At 40.2% G+C, this 18,212-nt stretch overlaps 1 protein-coding gene across 6 annotated transcripts in view; it reads left to right on the top strand.

Annotated features, from left to right (window-relative positions):
* The window catches only part of BCLAF3 (BCLAF1 and THRAP3 family member 3), a 33,281-nt gene that overhangs the window by 926 nt on the left and 14,143 nt on the right, over nucleotides 1–18,212 (top strand). For 3 of the 6 annotated variants that reach the window (XM_027689206.1, XM_027689207.1, XM_027689202.1), the window contains exons 1-10: nucleotides 1–27; nucleotides 4,185–4,309; nucleotides 8,097–8,168; nucleotides 10,141–10,719; nucleotides 11,063–11,728; nucleotides 14,029–14,207; nucleotides 14,863–14,977; nucleotides 15,172–15,235; nucleotides 16,076–16,194; nucleotides 18,017–18,131. In XM_027689206.1, the coding sequence (XP_027545007.1) occupies nucleotides 8,128–8,168; nucleotides 10,141–10,719; nucleotides 11,063–11,728; nucleotides 14,029–14,207; nucleotides 14,863–14,977; nucleotides 15,172–15,235; nucleotides 16,076–16,194; nucleotides 18,017–18,131 (1,878 nt within the window). In that variant the 5' untranslated portion in view covers nucleotides 1–27; nucleotides 4,185–4,309; nucleotides 8,097–8,127. Of the gene's footprint in view, nucleotides 28–562; nucleotides 673–1,867; nucleotides 1,887–4,184; nucleotides 4,310–8,096; nucleotides 8,169–10,140; nucleotides 10,720–11,062; nucleotides 11,729–14,028; nucleotides 14,208–14,862; nucleotides 14,978–15,171; nucleotides 15,236–16,075; nucleotides 16,195–18,016; nucleotides 18,132–18,212 lie in introns of those variants that run through there. The other 3 variants (XM_027689204.1, XM_027689205.1, XM_027689203.1) reach the window with 3 other exon arrangements.

Raw genomic sequence — 18,212 nt, 5'->3', positions numbered from 1 at the left:
GCAGCGGCGGGAGCGGCCCCGCAGGCGGTGAGTGTGGAGACCGGCCCCGCGGCCGCGGTGGGCCCTGGTGTGAGGCCCGTCCAGGGGGGCGGGGGCCGGTGCCGCGGTCAGGGGGAGCCGGAGCCGGGGCTGGGGCGGCCGCGGGCATTGTCCTGTCAGCGCCGCCTGCGCCGCACCGGCCTGGGCCCGGCCCCGGCGGGCGAGGGGAGCGGGCGGGCCGAGCCGCCCCGGGGGCTCCGCAGGGCCGGGGTACGCGGGGCTCTCTCGCCCCCGCCGCGCCCACCGAGGGCCCGTTCCGGGGAGGCGGCGGGGGGGAGGTCCCCCCCGGGAGGAGCTGCCCCCCGGGAGGAGCTGCCCGTTGGGAGCGTTGCTGCGGGGCTGGAGGTCGGCGGGGGTTGTGCTGCTCCCATCTTGGGTCTGCCAGGGCAGCGGCACCCGGACCGCGCCTCCCTGTGCACAGACCGGTGTGTTCGTGGTGCGGTGCCTTCAGCGAGATTTGGGAGGGCAGGAACAAAGCGCAGGGCAGGGCAGGGGCGACAAGTCGCCGCGGGTCTGTCGGCCGTGCCCCCGTGTCGTGACTGTTCCAGAACAGCCGTGTGGTGTGAACCCTCAGGGCCGGCAGCACCGCAGAGCGGAGGTCGCTGCTCGCTGTTCTGTAAGGACACCTCAGAGGTGAGCAAGGCATAAATACCAGCAGACTCTGTTCCCAGTAATTTATATGTTGTCACACGCGGATTTACGCCAGTTAAAGTCATTGTAAAGACTTTACACAGTGCAGGTTTCGTATAGCAGTTACATCTCAATTTCAGCACGTCTTTGGTTTAGCTTAATATATTTTCAGGGCTGAGTCAGCTCAAAGCAAGATGACTTGGTGCTGATTTGTCCAAATCAATGTTTTTTTTTATACTTCTTTGATTGGTTTAGTTCATTATGCACAGTTATTCATACAGCTCTGGGGTGCAGTAGTGTCTCATGAGGAATCAGTGATAGCAGTCTACTCACTTGGCTCAACTCCATCCAGGACAGCAATACCTAATTTTTACTGCCATTCTTAAATGCCTCAAGTCACTTATAAATATAGTTTAGGTTCCTGAGTTACAAGGGTTTAAAACAAAGGCTACTCAAATTGCTGGGAGATTTTAATTAGCTGCTTACCTTGCGTGTTTGTGGGCCTCAAGGAAAAGTGAATGTTTCATGAAAGTCTTGCTGGGTGTGGATGGCTGGAGGAAGAGTATGGAAGGGAATGCCAGGAAGGGAGGGGAAGAAATATGCAAAAGGCACGGAAGGATCTCTGCTGATGGATGTTATGTTGTGGCAGCCTGACACAGGGCTGGGCAGAGGGGTGCAGAGAACACAGATGACTAAGTCTTTCCCCTTATTTTCATATTTATACTCTGAAAGATTGATCAGAAGCTATGAGGATTTTTCCCTTTTCATTTTTTTCCTACTACTGGTGTTGATGAGGTGAACTGAATTAATTAACTTCCTCTAGAGGCACACCCTGTTATCCTGATAAACAGCTGTCAGTCTTGAGTGTCCATGCACTCCTCCACATCTGCCTTCAGCAAAATAACTGGTATTTCTGCCACTGCTTTTGTAAGAGTGATCAAACCAACTCTCCATCTGCCTGCGCTGGGATGAGATGGGCTTGATTTCGGTGCAGTCTTGGCTTGTGGGTGTTTGCAAGGAGGTGACAGAGGCTGGGTTGGTGTTGCAGCAAGCTGGTGAGCGATGTGGTTGCACAGAGTTAGGTTTACTTTTCCTCTCAGGTGGCAGCAGGCACTCGCTGTCTGCAGGGAAGGGAGGAAACATGTTGGGAGTCTTCCAGCAAGGGTGCATTTCTCTGATGTGACTGGAGAAGGCAGCCTGGGCTTCCCAGCCTCCTGGTAATGTTGCTGTGTGGCATCTCTGATTCTGAATAAATAAGGGTCTTATTTTAGTTTCCCGGTGGTTTTTTGACCTAAGGTGAAGAAGCAAAGGTTTTCATCGTGGTTTGTGTGTGTTGGAGAGCTTTCGGTAGGCAGGAAGTTGTGGTGGTTTGTCTCTGGGACTATGACATGCTTCTGGTGTCCCCTTAGAAAGTGGTAGGCAGAAGTGGCTGGGGATGGTGCTGTGACATTTGACACTGTAGTGGACAGGTGTTAAAGGCCCCTAATTCAACACGTTATAGAAATGGCTCAATAATATACGTATGGGTTGTGCTTTCTTTGTGTAAAAAAAAAAAAAGTTTATTTGAGAGTGTAATATAATACCTCACTTATTATGTGACACAGATTTATCCTGCTTAGTCCTTCCAAGTTGGCATTGTAATCTGTTGTTCTGCAAAGGTGAGGCATCGCTTGCTAATTAGTGTCATTAAACAGGTTGCTTTTAAATGAGAACACACTGACAAGTTACATGTTCAGTAGACTGAGTTATTTTTATTCTTTTGCTCAAATATGCAGGCACGGGGGAATACTTTCTATGTATTCCAAGGAATAACTTAAAATTTGTTTAGTGGTCCATTAGGAAATTTTGTATGCTTCAGCTAAGCCTGTACTTTCCGTTGTAGGTCTTCATCCTACTGTCAGTGTAAGGGACAATAATTTTTATATCTCTTATCCATTTTGTTTAGCAAGCAGAATAGAGTGATTCCCATATGCTGCCCCTGCATGGCACAGTTACCTTGCTAATGTGAGGCCTGGTTGTCTGTTAACAATCCTTGGCATTGGGATACAAGCTGTATAAAGCCTGCCTTCCCCAGCTTGTGCCAAAGAAAAATGACAAAGCTGAGAAGGAGTGATGTGGTTTTGGTAGGTTGGAGGGATGCTTCTGGTGCCGGGGAAGCCGAGTGTCCCGGCAGACAAACTGGAGCATTGGAGCTCGCTGCACTCCTTGGGTTGTGACACGTCGGGCAGTAGTGTGGACTCATGGTGCTGCCTCCTGCCATGGCTACACACCATTCCCAGCTGCTCTGCCACAGCTGCCTCGGGAGGTGCTGTGGGCCAGGTCTGGAAATTTGATAAATATGGCATGGCACTGAAAAGGAAAAATGAAGGTGGTTTAAAAAAAAAAAAAAAAAGGATCATCTCCCTGGTAGTGTTGGTGATGAGGATTTAGGCTATGAGACAGCAGTGGCCTGGGGGTGGTGCTACCAGACCTGCTACAAAATATTGTGGAGATTCAAAACATAACCTTGGAGATGTGGAAGGTGCTCTGAGAGTGGTAAAAGTCCAGGAGGAGGGATCTGTAATCAAAAAGAGCAGTTGTTGAATATAGGAGAGCTATGAGAAAACTGAGGATGGAAATTTGGATCTCAGTCACTTGCATTGATCTTTTACTTGCTGTGTTGTCTAAAAGAGGGAATGGTTTAGAAATCACTCAGCTGAATTTCATTTGCCTCAGCTGAGTGTGTGTCCTTGACTTAAACAGCTATTCTAGCTCATGTTTTCAAACCTGTCACATATGTCCTTCCCTCAGGTGATGTGCCTTGAGATGGGAGTCACCTCCATGTGCTGGCAGAGCTGCAACTGGGCTCCAGGCACCTCTCTGGTGCTGGTGCAGCGATGTTGGAGCATGGGCCAGGCTTGTGCTGCACAGTTGGTGACATCCTTTCTCCAGCCCCTGGAGGGTTGGGGTTGGTGGATGCAGGTGCCATTTGGGAGCTGTGGTTTTGAGATCAAAGGTGTTTAGTAGAAAGCTCACGGAGAAATGAGTGTATGCATGGCCTAGCACAGCACTGGAAACCTCTGCCTGTGGTGATGGTACTGAAGCCAGTCGAAGAAGCCTTGACTTTTTAAAAGTCCTGTTGCAGGTTGAGAAACACTGAGACTGGTTTGCTGGGAGGTATTTCTCTGGTTTTGCACTCTTTCCTGGGCATTTGGTGTTGGAGATTATAAGGTTTGCCTGGAAGTTGAATAGGCAAGAACATGCCAGGCTTGTGTTCTGCTTGGACAGTGTCTGGGGTAGGCGCTGCTGGGACAGCCTTTGCATCAGGTATTATAACCTACCTACTAGAGAAGTTGCCAGTTCTGTGGTTTTCACTTAATGACGGTGTAAATGGCTTTCTGTACTGCAGACTTTAAGATATTTCCTTTTATTTTTTTTTAATGTCTGGATTGCAGCTGGGGTTTTGACTGTGTTTCTGTCAAAGACTTGGTTGTCCTGATATTGAGTATCAATTCCTGGTTTTTCTTTCTTGACAGACACTGCAGCAATACAGACTTTGGCGTGTCCCTTGCAGCTTCCGATTGATCCCTGCCTAGAAGACAGTCAATGGAAAGCTTGGAGCTGCTCCTTATCTATTTGGGCAAAGTGAGAGAATAGTGAGGTGGGTAGTTTTTGCAGCAAGAGTCAGTGTCTGTCTTCCTGTCAGCTGTGGGACCCAGCTTATGAGAGACTTGCTTATCCCTCTCCTCTAAAGGGTTTGCAAGTCAGTGGCAATGGTGGCCGGGCAATCCCTCACAGAGGGGTGAGGAATGACATCTCCCTTCACTGGAGGTGAAATGGTATTGAACAGCAGCTCCCTGGTGATGAGCACTGTTGGTATTGATCTGCCCTCTGTGTGTCCTAAATAGTTTCTTCCATGATCTGTTGTAGATGATAGAAGGCATCAAAAAGGCATGTAAAGCAGTCTGTACATTTATAAGTTTTTACAGGAGAGTTAACTGCTTCTACTGTGTCTGTGCTGTATCTGCAGGGTTTTAGCTCTTTGGGGCTTGCTGATGTGAGGCTCTTTGCATTAAGAAGAGCTCCAGTTCCCCTCTGTTCAGCTAGATGACTGCGGTCATTTAGTCACTTGTGATTTCTTGTGTTTCTGCTGGAGAATGTCAAGGAGGTTGAAGATTGTTCTGTTCAGGAGAGCAACTTGGTAAAAATTTATAGCCTTTCTGAAAGAACATGTGTTCAAGTTGGCACATTTCATACAGTTGGTTTTGAGTTACTTGTCTCAAGATACTCCTTTCAGGTTTGTAGTAGATATATACTACTAGAATTTTGTGCTTGTCAAAGCACTGATCTCTCAAGGGTGGAATCAAAGAGAGCTGGCAGCAGGCTTGAGACCGTTTCTCCTGAGGGGGAAGTTGTCTGATTTCAATTCCAAAAGTCAAGGGAAAGAAACTAAAAGGTGGGATTCCCATTAATATTTAAAAACTGTCTAAGCACAGTTACTGATAACTCCTCCAATAAGTCACTTATTGTTGTAACACAGCAAACACAAGCAGCACTATGAACTTAATAATACTTTTTAGTTAAAAAAAAAAAATTGTTCTTCATAGTGACAGCATCTCACAAAGCACAGCAGAAGGTCTTGAAGAAATTCAGAGCCCAGAGCAGCCAGATCCTGGCATCTCTGCTCCAATATGACCTGGCTTTTCAGAAGCACCTGGATGCTGACTCAGAAACTGTAGGGCCTTCACTTGATTCAAGTAATTCTGCTATAGACAGGCTTGCTACCCAATACCATCCTACAAAAAGCTTGCTTTTGGTATGGAATCATATTGCTGGTCTAGTTGAGGTGATTTAAACCTGGATTTAGCAATGGGTTTACAAATTCTGTATAGATTAATTTGTGATTCTGGTATTACATGGGGAGTCTTGGTTGGGGTCGAGTGTCTGCTGCCTTTGCATGGTTTGTTCCTCTGTGAGGAAATCATATTGCGTGGGTCATTTTTGAGGAGGTGCATTGAAACAAATGAACACTTCTTTCCACTAAACAAAAGGAGTGTCTTCATTGGAAATTACAGCAGTCCTCCTTATCCTAAGGCAAGATCTAGGACATGCTGTCACAGTACTTCTCACGCTTTTAGATACAATTGTTTAGCCAGTCTCGAAAGAATAAGGAATTGCTCTTGCTCGTTATGTATGTTCAGTTTCTGCCTCGATCAGTCTGGCAGATCACGTTCTGTACCAATGGTTGGGTGGGGTTTAATGGTGCTTTTGTCTTTTTGGTGTCTACGTACTCACTTGAAAATGAAGAATAAAGTTCAGAACTGAAGGGAAGATATAAAAAAATAATTTGATCAGTGCATAAAACACTGTCACCTTTAAAAGTTTACCAGAAGAGAGGGTAGTAGTGAATCTTTGAAGCTTGCAGATCACACACCACGTTTTGAAATGTATTAACCAGGGAGTGTGGTTTTTTGTTTCTGAAATACTATTCTGTTTTGTAAGGTGTGTTTTTATGGGTGAAAAACAGGCAAGCATTTTTGTCGCAGTATTACTTTTCTTTGAAAAATAATATTTAATGAATACTGGCATTGGAGCATCATATTTAACTTTGGCCAGCATGATGTTCAAGTAAGCAAAGGGCCTGAAGTTAATTCATGCTGTGCAGTCCTCAGATATATGCCTTTAGGATCTATGAGGCAGGGATAACTTCATATTTGAAAGTTCAGGGAACAAATATTGTATTTTGTCCTTGTGGTACTTTTGGATTGGATTTTTTTTTTGCTTCACTATCCCTTGCAACACTTACAACTTTGTGCTTTGTCACATGGAATGATTCATTGTGGAGCAAATACCCTCATGGTGCACAGGAGAGTTTTGAGATTTTTGAAAAATAAATTCCAGAGGTTTTTCTTCAGGACTAAGCTAATGCTGTGTCTTGCAAATAAAGGTCTGGTTAGCTTATTGTGCAACTTAGTGAGAACTTTCTAGAATCACTCTGAAATATAGGAGGTGGCTTGTCTAACATCCACCTGTGGGGTAGGCATCAGAAGTATGCTGTACATTCTTCTCTTGAGATACTGTTTTTTTAGCCATGAGCTATTCATACCAAAAAAATCAAATCTAGCAAGGAGTGATACTTTATTTGACCAACTAGTGGGATAGGGTGGGGGGGATGTGTGAGGCACTGGGTCAGACGTGGGTGCACAATAGTTCAGGTAGTGCCTTAAAGCTTGCTTCTCCCCTTTCAATTTCAGTTTTTCAGGTAAAAGATTTAGTTAAAGAAGTTATTTGAACACTGGGAGTATCAAAAAGACCATATTTGGCCAGCTCAGACTAGTTTTCTGTCTCCATGAGTGTCTGAGCAAATAATTACAGCAAATACCAGAGCACTTAGAGAGTGACATTGACCTGGGCGTTTTCCTTCATTTTCCAGTGATTGGTTGTTCATTAATTTTAGAGCTGTTGATGGACCTGCTTTTCTGTCTATTTATATTTCTGCCCTTTACAGCATCTTGTGGCAATTAGAAGGCATGAGTATGTGGTCCAAATTCCAGTTTTTAACCAGTTAGCCAATAATTTCACTCTGCTTTAATCCTTTGTATTTGCTCAATAATGAATAATGATTTCGTTTCTTTTCACCAGTCGCATTACTGGTGAGTTGGTATATACTTTCATCACTTGTTTTCCAAGGTCCTAATATCTTTTTGCAAAGAAGACCTAAAAGGGTAGATTACACTGATATTTTTCTCATTCTTCTGTAGCTATTATGAGAAGGGACACCCAGAGCTACTTTCGGGAGTCAGGAGCAGCACTTTGTCATAGTGCATCCATTGTATATTTAAATGTGTGTCCAGGTAGTAGGTTATTAGCAGGTGAAGTATATAAATGAAAAGTGACCTTTTGTATCTCATTTTATTTGGATGAAATATGTGATGATCTAGCAGTTAAGATTTGATGGAGCGGTTAAAGCTTACAAGAGATCTGTAACCATGTAAAAATATTGGTGTATATTACAAATTTGAAATTCAATATATATGGAATTCAGACTATAACTTGATGCAAAACCATTTTTTTCCCCACAAATTTGATTTTTAAAGCTGTTTCTCCTCTATCGTCTACAGCATTCAACACATAGTAACAACTACAACAATTTTTCAGTTGCTGCAGCTTGCTTATGAGTTTATTAACATTTGAAAGTAGGGTGAATAGATGGCAAGAAAAATGGAACTATGATAAAATATGTAAATCTTTATAAAGAAAATAAGATAAGCAATTGGGAAAAGGAAGCTACTTGCCTTAAAATGGGTATTAGAGGTTTACCTTTTAAGTAAAACATCCTAAAAATATGTCTCACCCGAACTTTGAAGCATCTAATACTATGCTTGTTAAAAACAACTGTTCCTGTTGCAATTTGTAATCAGACTAGTAAATGATAACCTTTTTTACAGCTTCAAGAAACTCATAAGCACGTGAGAGAAGATGACAAGATCTAGATCAAGATCACCACGATGGAAACCAAGGTAAATATCCATAACTTGTGTTCTGAAATGTAGGGCTCTATAAGGATTTATAAATAGGACCTGAATATTACATGCTGAATTGCAATTTGTAAAGTGTCTTTTGTAAATTATAATTTTTTTTCCAAGCTGAACACCTTCTACAATTTTTTCCCAGCTCCCAGTTTTATTATGATGATTTTTTTTTTAAACTGGAGGTGTTAAGGTTTTGCAGTCTGCCAAGAACCTTGTTCATCTTCCATGTTTTGGGATTTAGAACTATGTTAAGCACAAAATCGAAGCACCAAACTATTTAAGGTTATTTTTACTCAAGCACTACCTTGTGCGTTTAAATGTCTGTAACTTGTTCTTGGTTTACAGGGAGGGACTGCTAAAAGAAATTAGTAGTTGGTTTTTTCTGTTTGTTTTTTTTTTTTTAACTTCTTAGTTCAAACACTTTGGGCTTCCTGAGGTTTGGGGGCTCAGCTGCAAAGTGATCTTTAACAGAGTCAAACATGCCTTGCAGCATAACACAAACTGGAAACATGGGAGTCAGTGCTCTTCTCCTTGGACATTAGCTTAGTAACGTGTTACTGATGTTGTCACCAGAATAACATCCAGCTTACTTCATACTGTTAGTTACCTGCCTAATTTTTAAGACTTGCAGTGCAAATTCAAGGTGCTAAAACTAGGAGGCTAGAATACAGTTTAAGCTTTTGAGAGCTCGAAAGTCCTTTTCTGCTGGTTTTAGGAACAGACTAAGTTGTGATGAACAAGATGAGGAGAGTTTGGGTAACACAAAAATGTGTGGGTTTTTTAATTCTTTTCTTTGTTTTTAAAAAGAGAAACCCTATCCATGTCCATACTAGATTGATAGTTGTGAATATGTCCTTTGAGTAAGGGCAGGGAGGAATGCCCCAGCTCTCATTAAAATGCAAGCCATAACCAGACCAACATGGGACAGCAGCAGCAGTACGGGTGCTATTGGAAGTCAGCCATTATGTTTTTAGGAAGATCTGTGGTTCTGAATCTGAACTCATTTGCAGAAATGGAGCAAACAGTTCTGCCAAATTGTACATTTGCAATTTGCAATAGATGTACAAAGGAAGTGACTTCCTTGATTTTTTTTTTTTCCTACTTGCATTTTTTTGTGTTTTCATTAAAGAATGTGTTGAGAGAGTGCAGTGAATGCTTGAATACAGGCAGAACTGTTATGTCTGGGATTACTTTCTGGTTCTTGCTAATGGCTTGTGCTGCTTTTTCTTTATTTAAGCAGGTTTTGGCTAAAACCTGACAGGTTGCCCTTGTTTTTGAAAGTGTAGGTGAAAATGCAAAGCAGAGTGATGCAATTGAATCTTTAATAGCAAAAGCTGCAGTAAGTGTGGAAGTGCATATGTATACATGTGTGAACATGTACATACAATTATTCAAAAAGACTTAAGCATTTTCTTCAAATTCAGTCTTTTCTGTAGGAAAAAACCTACCTGTATGGCATTTTAAATAGAATATTTTATAATGTTTTCAGTAAGCTTTGGGGCTTGTTTTGACATGCAAAGAAAACCTGAAAAGGCATTTTTCCTCTTCTTAAATTTCTTTATATGCTGTTTTTCCTTCCTCTTTTTTCTCTTGGTGCTGAAAAAGATAAGGAAATGCTTGGGAAGTGTGAAAATACGCTTAAACAGTTGTTTTCAATGTAGTGGAAACTTCATATATATGAAATTATTTTAAGTTTTAAATTAAAAACTTTAAAGAGACAAAAATGATTGACTTGCTACTATTTTGAGTGGGTATTTTTCCTATGAAATCTTTCAACAGAGTAAAAGTAAGCTTGCTGCTTTAGCCAGGAAAATGTCACTTTGAATATCTTTGGTTTAATTTTTTTACAAGTTGATTAAAATTGTGTACTAAACTCTACTTCCTTAGGGAATAGATGTTCTCATTAAGAAGATGATTCGATTTTATGGACTACTGAAAGTGGATTTTATTTTTGCTCTAGGTCCTTATCTCCAGCATTTAGGAGTCCAGAGCATCATAGGCAAAGGCATGCTCATATTAATTATGACTGTGAATATAAAAGCTTTCGTAAGGACCCAAAGAAGCCTATGCCTTGGAGAACAGAAGATGAAAAATATGGACAAAACAATTCCAGGTTTGCACCTCATGGAAATAACCACCAGAGAATATATGAACGTAGGTCACCTTCACCAAACCTGAAAAGAATTCCCATGGAAGATGCTTACAGTCATAAGCCCTACAGAACACATTCATCTGAAAGAACTGAAAGCAATAGGAGATGCCAGTTACCACCAAAATACTCGGAAATACCTTATAAAGAGCATGATCGTCCATTTTACCAACACAAAATGGAGGACAGATATGTGTTTGATCACTACAAAGTCACTGGAAACGAAAAAGGAATGAAGCCTTTTCACAGACCATTAGGGTCTTCATGTAAACTTGAAAGAAAATGGCATGAAGATGACTTGAGGCACCAGAGGTTACATGAAGAGAAGTATGGTCAGTCACCCAGAAGAGTTTCTGATGAATTTACGGCAAGGAGCTCTTTACAGAAGAGGTATAGGAATAAAATAATTAAACCCTGGGTATTGTGGTGTAAAGCCTCAAGTGAAAGTCTGTTTTCATTATAGTTGAAGATATCCACCTTGAAACACGTTGGCCACTTTGTAGTTTAATTATGGGCGACTGGTAGTAGTGAAGTATTTGTCTTTTAAGTAAATCGTATTGCTGGCTGTAGTATGAGAGGATAATATTTCCCTCTTAAGAGCCCCTGCACATCTGTACCTTGGCGTGAGGGATTTTGGGTTAACTTGCCACGCATTCTGCTGTCCAACATTCTGCACGTATAAGTTCTCGCTTTCTTCTCTAGTGCAAGTGTAAATTGCTTTATGTCAACACAGGTATCCTGAAGATCACGATTACAGAGAATATGGGCACACGTCTAAAAGGGCTAAGGAAATGGAGAGGTATGACTGTGGAGACGTAGCAAGAAATTCCAAGTGGAAGCAAGAACGTTCTTTTCCACCCTACCAAGAAAAGGAGGAGCAAAGATACCCGGGTGCCCAGTCCCACCGGTCGGCTGAAAGGGAGTACGTGGGGGGTTCTGTCCCAAAGATAGCCTATGAGTACAATCACAACCGGCGCAGGCATCCGGAGGGGGAAAAGCCTTTTCCAGGCGATAGAGCTCAGAAGTACGTGAAGCAGGAGGACCAGAAATACAGTTCTTCTAAGGGTGCCCGGAATAGCAAAGAGCCAGAGTACTTTAGTGGTGGAAGAGCGAGGCGGACTGAAGAAGGACACGTCGAAGTACCTGTTAAATATAGCTCAAAGAAGGGCTGTGATGCTTGTGTTAACTCTTCCAAAATGGATGTTGAGCCAAGATCTTTTAAAAACAAACCAAATGAAAGAGTAAGGAAGGACGGGGAATTAAGGAAAAACGTAGATTCCTCCAATAGCCAATGTGATTCGAGTCATACTGTTTCAGATGTGAAAGTGTCAGATGTCAACTGTATGAGGGAACATCTCACAATCAAAGTGGATCTGAAGAAAACGGTGACCAAGTACAGGTATTGGTTTCCCCTCACCTCTTCTTTCTTCTGCTCTCTTTATGGTTTATGGGTATTGGAGGAAAGCATGGTTTCTTTAGGGGGTAACAGGACAAACTATGATTGTACTTTTTTAGTTTTATTTCTTTTAAAATGGTGACTTGCTCAGATGAAAAGTTACCTATTAAACCTCTATTAAAGACAAACAAAACCAACCAACAAACAAAAACCAAACAACAAAAATTCCCTACTTCATTTCATGGAGATGTAGGAAGTGGAAAGAGCAGATATGCCTGATACAAACCTGTAGTTACAAGTTGGTTATGATCAGTAAATATGCTACTTTTATTTAAAAACAAACCCCCAAACAAAATGCCAAAAGCAGAAAAGCCTGGTCCTGTGTTTTGTTCTGAAGTATGATGGCATTTTTTTGACTGAGTGAAAAGTTTTTCTAAAAGTCAGATAATCTTTAAATTGCATAAATCTCAAGCACATATTCAGATGTTCAAGATCTCTAGGTCAGTAAAGCTGTCAAAAATGAGAGACCACTGAGTTGTCACTTATTTTTCTGAAAAAGTGGAAACCTGTTGAGGCATCAGAACTGAAAAGCAGTAGAGTCTGCTTCTGTCTATCTTCCCTGTAATAGTTGTGGTTGCATTTAGCATTCCCAATGCTAGCTGAAATGGAAAAAAAAGAAGTAATATTATGAGACTTTAGGTGGTGAATATGTGGTAGAGTAAGCAGCTTGGTTTTGTTAGATTTTTTGCAGGTTTTTTCTGGTTTGTTGCCTTGCTATTGCAGACCAGAACATCTTATATTGATAGTAATTGCTTTTGGAAGAAATTACCTTCCTTTCCAAAATGATCAGCCTTCATTTTAAAGGTGTTTTACCTCTTGTCCCAAATAAAACATCTGTATCATTTTTTTCCCTTCCCACTATTTCAGAAATATGTAATGCAGTGGAGGATTACAAAGACAAGTTACTGCACATATGGGGCTAATATTAAAGACTGAGGGAAGGAAAATAGAGTAATGCCCACTCCCACCCTCAGGCCAGGGCAAGCATTTAACTTCCTGAATGATAAGGAGAGGAAGATTGTTGTTGGGTTTTGTTGCAAGCCCACAGGATGATTCCTGTGTGGAGTAGCCTCTTGCTGCTGTTTTTGAAGGTCACGCACAATGGACATGGTAATTGTTTGCAGACTAAAGAAACTACTGCATTGATTACAGTTAATTTTACGTGTGAAGGTTTGCTTCTGCAGCCAAAAGTCCTAAGTATTTTATTTTTTAAAGATAAGAACACTAGATTTACAGAAGCTGATGAAAGGGAATGTTCATGCTGCCTACCTTAGGCATTTAAGAGACACCCGACTTGAAATGACTGAGCCAACAAGAATAGTTTCTTATAAAGCTGGGGAGCAGGTAGATAATTCAAATCATCTACAACTGAGGTTGCTTGGATTCCCTCTTGCATGCATTTATTTCCAGTTTACTGGGGGCAGATAGATGACTTCTGGCACCTGCTAGAGGCTATTTCTGATACAATTTTTGTATGGAACTCTAGTCTTATATGCTGCTTATACAGGATGGGCAGGCACAAAATCACTTTACAGAATGCACAATTAACAGTCTTCATCCTAAAAGCTTTTACATGGGCTACGAGTCCTCAACATATCTTTTGGAATGACAAGCATTTTCCTTGCAACAAGAACAGGATTTTTGAAGTGTTGGCTTTCTTGTCAAAATAATGTTTAAGCAGCAGGGCAACCATTTGGGGTGTAAACTCATTTAGAATGAGTAAAAATTTACTAAAAGATGCTAAACATGTTCTTAAATTCACACACTGCTCCTGGAGCAGTTTTGCTGCTGTTTCACTGGGTTCAAGTGATGATTCAGTTCCCAAAGACGTGAGATTTTTTTTTAATCTCTGAACTGTTCTTGAAAATTGCCTAGTAGCTCCTTATAAACAAAGACATGGGCATAATTGCCTTCCAGAATTATACTAAAGAGATATGTCAGGATTTTCATTTGCCTGTATTTGATAATCTAGTTGAATTAAGTTTAAAATTCACAAATTTTGTACTTCATACTTCACGGAAACAAAGATTCCTGAGAGTGAAGTCATCTCCCGTATTTTATTAAGAAATTTTCTTCCTTATGAGCTTTTTAATTAAAAAAAGGAACAAAATGAGATTTTTTGTTTCATCTCATTTATTCCTAAAATGAACTTCTTAATCAATTGTTTTGTTCTACTTGTCTATTTCAAGTTTTCAGATGTAGATATTAACTTTAAAATAATTCACTATAACTTTTTGTTCAAGGACTGCTTCCAGTCATACTACAGAGAGACAGATATCCCATGATCTGGCTGCTGTTGGCAGAAAAAATGAGAATTTTCATCCCGTGTTTGAGCACATGGAATCTGTAACACAAAATGTTGAAAAGGACCCATCAAAAGAATTTACTCAGGAAATAATCACAATTATTCATCAAGTTAAAGGTGGCTGTAATATTTGCAGTATATGTATGTGTTTATGTATAAATGATTATTAAACCCAAATCTCATGGTTTGGATATGATGTCCTTGTAAGTTCAGGCATTTGCCTTTGGCTTCATTCTGTTGTGTAAGGAAAATGTAGGTTGAGGATTTAAAGTAGCTGGGTGGAGAATGGCTGTAAGAAGGTCTCAGACCATAACTGAGGCATTATTGTAGAGTGTTAGGGTCAAAAAGATTTTATATTAGTATATGAGAGTAACCTGCTGATTTAGGAAACAAGAAAAAAAAAGTTTTGCTGTAGCCACAATTTTCTAGTTATATGTGGTTTCTTTAATTTTTTCAGATTAATGTTCAGATTGCTGCATGGTGTTCAGTGTTGAATGTTATAGATTCTAGTAATTTGAGTAGTACCATCATAGAGCTGCTGATTAGTTAACTTTCTATTGAGTTTAATCTTACTAAGTAAGAAGAATGTCTAAGTAGGGGTGGCCTGATCTTTCATTTGTGAATGTTTAACTTAAAGTGGAAATAGTTTGAAATTTCATTTCAGTAAAGTTGTCGTGGTATCCTTAAGAATTAATCTTTTAAAAGATAGATTTTCCCACTGTGCATTTCAAATACCACAAATAACATTCTTGTATTTAATATCTATTCACAGCAAATTATTTTGCATCTTCTGACATAACTCTACATGAACGGTTCTCAAAAATTCAGGATAAACCAAGTACAAATACGAATGAAGTGAAAGTACATTTGGATCCAGAAATTCACAGGTAACAGTTGAACTTTTTGTCTTAATTTATTTACATTAAGGTAATTAATCTTCAGCAGACTTTACTCAATGTGAAGTGTTTCTATTCAGTGACTAACCCACCTGCCCATATTCTTTAAAGCATTCTGTGGTTGGTCAGTAATGCTTTTGCTTTTATAGTGATGGCATTTTTTTATGTAATATTTTGTGTTCCAGGAGAATTGACATGTCTCTAGCAGAACTTCAGAACAAACGAACTGTGCCATCTGAATCTCCCCAGGTATCTTGATAGCTTAACTTTTTTGGAAAACAGTAAGTTAAAATATTATATGTGTAAACTACATTTTTATTGGTGCATAATTTTTACATGTTTTGAAGATCACCAGTAATTCTAAGTGTTTTGAGAAAAATGCACACCTGAGCATGTTTACATATGTCACAGTGGTGCAAGTACACCATATTCCTTGGCGAGTAAAATGCAGATGTGTTCTCCAGAGTAGCTGGAGTGTGGCTATTCCTGCTGCTTGAACTGCTGTCTGATTTTAAACAGTGTAAATACTAAGTCTGTTACTAACATGTGGTTCTTGCTTTCCCTCTAAGATTACAAAAAGCCTTAATGTTTCTTCTACCCTACTGTTAGAATGACCCAACATCCACATAGTTCCTCAGAATGCTGTTTTATCCCATGCTTTCATCTGGGGTCATAAGATTTTCTGTCTTCCTCTTTCAAGCTGTGCCTACTGTGATTTAGTTACCATTTCTTTTCTGTAGTACAAGTGTGTGGACATTCAACTTAATTAGGGATAGTAGAACTTCTTAAGATTTACTGAAATTTATGTGAATATTTATGCCTTGGAAACTATGCAGAATTCCAGTGCTCCATTCAGTGTTGCTTGGAAACTTGTAAAAAGGCAGATATAGTGCAAGAAAGGGTAGTGTTTAGGACTAGCTGTTAGTGTTTTAGACTTTGGATTCCCAGGTTGATGTGGATCTATCCTATGTGCAGACAGCTGATCTGTGTTAACAAAGTTACATACAGGGTGCTGCCCCTGAGGGACACAATCAGGTCGGTTTTTAGTTCATACCAGCTAACTTGGCTTCAACCTTTCCTTTTAACTAGAACATTGTAAGAGTGTTAGAAGATCCAAATGATCTACGGTATGATATAGAAAGGAGAAGAAAAGAGAGATTGAAGAATGAAGATGAGAGAGTCTTTCATGTAGATGGTGTAACTCCAAGGTAATTAGCAACTTATTTTGTTGGCTCAAGCCTATAGTTCCCTTATGTGTTCATTTTTGAACCCTTACGCAGTTATGTTCACACTTGTGATTCTTTTCCGTAGTTTGGCCTTAAAAAGTTTGAGTGGGACTGAAATTCAACGGACATTCATTGCAAACTACTCTGTAATGAAGTGTTACCTTGAAAGATGTTAAACTGCATTGAGGAAAAAATGAAAAGGAAGCCCAAACTGTAGCACTAAATGGGAAGAGGGGAGGAAATTGAAGATGGTTAACTATTTTTAAACTCCTTGATGTGCCATATAGCAACATTCTCCTGATATTTTGTAGTTTCATCAAAGCATTCTAGGATGAATACATTATTGTGTTGCCCTGGTGGAATGTGGAATATCAACAAATAATTGGAATTTTTCTGATTCCTGGAGAATTCGAAAGTTGGAATTTTGGAATAGTGTTTTACTGCTATGAATGCCTCCAGCAGCTTTGTTAAAGGTGTTTGCCCCAGAGGTGTTTGCTAACCTCAGTCATCCTGTTCCACTTCTGATATTGTGAGATTTGATTGGAGAAAGGGACTTGTTTGTGTTAGCAGAAATGTTGATTAAAGCATTGCCACAGTAATGAAATGTATCCACACTGTAGTCATGACTTGCAGATTGCTCTTAATGTGCTGCTCTTTGTTAATTTTAAATGCAGTCTATAATGGCAACTAATGGCAATACACACACTTGGAAAAACTGACTTGTGAAGCTGCAGAAGTAATTTTCTTGTATTTGAGATTCTTTAGACAAAAAAAGTTAAGGTTAGCAAGTGAAGGAAAAAAATCCCTGGACTTGTTTTCATGTAGCCTTTTATGTACCTGGGGCTATATCTTTGGTGTATGTCTGGCCTAGTTTTCTGGAAAGGCTTTTTTTTTTTCTTCTCTTTTTTGCCACTTCCACAGTTACTGTCCTGCTTATCTTTCGTCTATGTGCTCAAAGTGAGCAGTGCACATTTCTCTACTAAGTGTGGCTATTCTGGAGTTTGATGTGAGAAGGGTTACGCTGTCAGGGTAATGTAGGCTGAGGGCAGTAATGGCATCATAGAATTTTCCTGACGTTGAGGGGGTTTAACAGTTCATGTGAGATACTGATGATGCCTATGAGCTTGTGCAGTGTGCCTCTATTTTTTCCTTATTAGTTTATTTTCCAGCTAGGTAAACTCTTTTTTTGTTTCATAAAATATGATTTTTGACTTCTGGTGGTTACTTTTCATGGTAAATGTTTTATTTAGACACAGATGCATCTGTACTAGTAATATGCTCAGTAAAAAAGGAAAAAACCAGAACAACGAAATGCCATAAAAACAAGCAAGCAAAAGTTCAAATCCAGAATAAGCTGCTTGCTGAGGATGAAACGAGTATGTAGCAATTTGTCTGAGCTTCTGTCGTATTGGGGATGTCATGAAATGACAAGTTCTCTACAATTCTAGTGTGTGAAGATGCTGAAGTGCAAAAAGCGTTTCCACCAGTGGAGGGCAGCAGTGTCCCGCCGAGAGGGCTGGGCCAGGGGAAACCTGACTTCCATATCCAGAATTTCAGGAAGCAGAGCATCTCTGCTAATTTGTCATTGCATAAAAGAATACAGATTGCTATATAATTCTGTGAAATTTGAGCCTGGACTAGTAATTTGTCGAATGTCCTAGGAAAAAAATTACTTAAAAACTGCCACTCTACATTTGTGATACAGTTGCCAGAATAAGCTAATTTAAAATACAGAGTGTTGACATGCCATGGTTTAACATATTTACTGTTCTCTCTCTTTCCTTCTCTCTCTCATACGCATCAGGAACCAGCAAAGCTGCAGTCTTTCAAAGTTACAAACCTCTCAACTTGATGGCTTCCAAAAGCCTATGAGGTTCATTAAGCCAGCTTTCAGGAAATTTGTTGGGAGACCTCATCTTGTAAGTCTAAATATAGAAATAGTAGCTTCTGCTACTATTGATACTATACTATGAATGTATAATTCATTTTTTTTGCTGAAT

Source organism: Neopelma chrysocephalum, unplaced genomic scaffold (assembly GCF_003984885.1).
Source record: "Neopelma chrysocephalum unplaced genomic scaffold, ASM398488v2 Primary Assembly neopelma1_76, whole genome shotgun sequence".
In the NCBI taxonomy this organism is placed as follows: Eukaryota; Metazoa; Chordata; class Aves; order Passeriformes; family Pipridae; genus Neopelma; species Neopelma chrysocephalum.
Note: the sequence above shows the minus strand (reverse complement) of the source record. Positions and strands in the feature narration are given on the sequence as shown.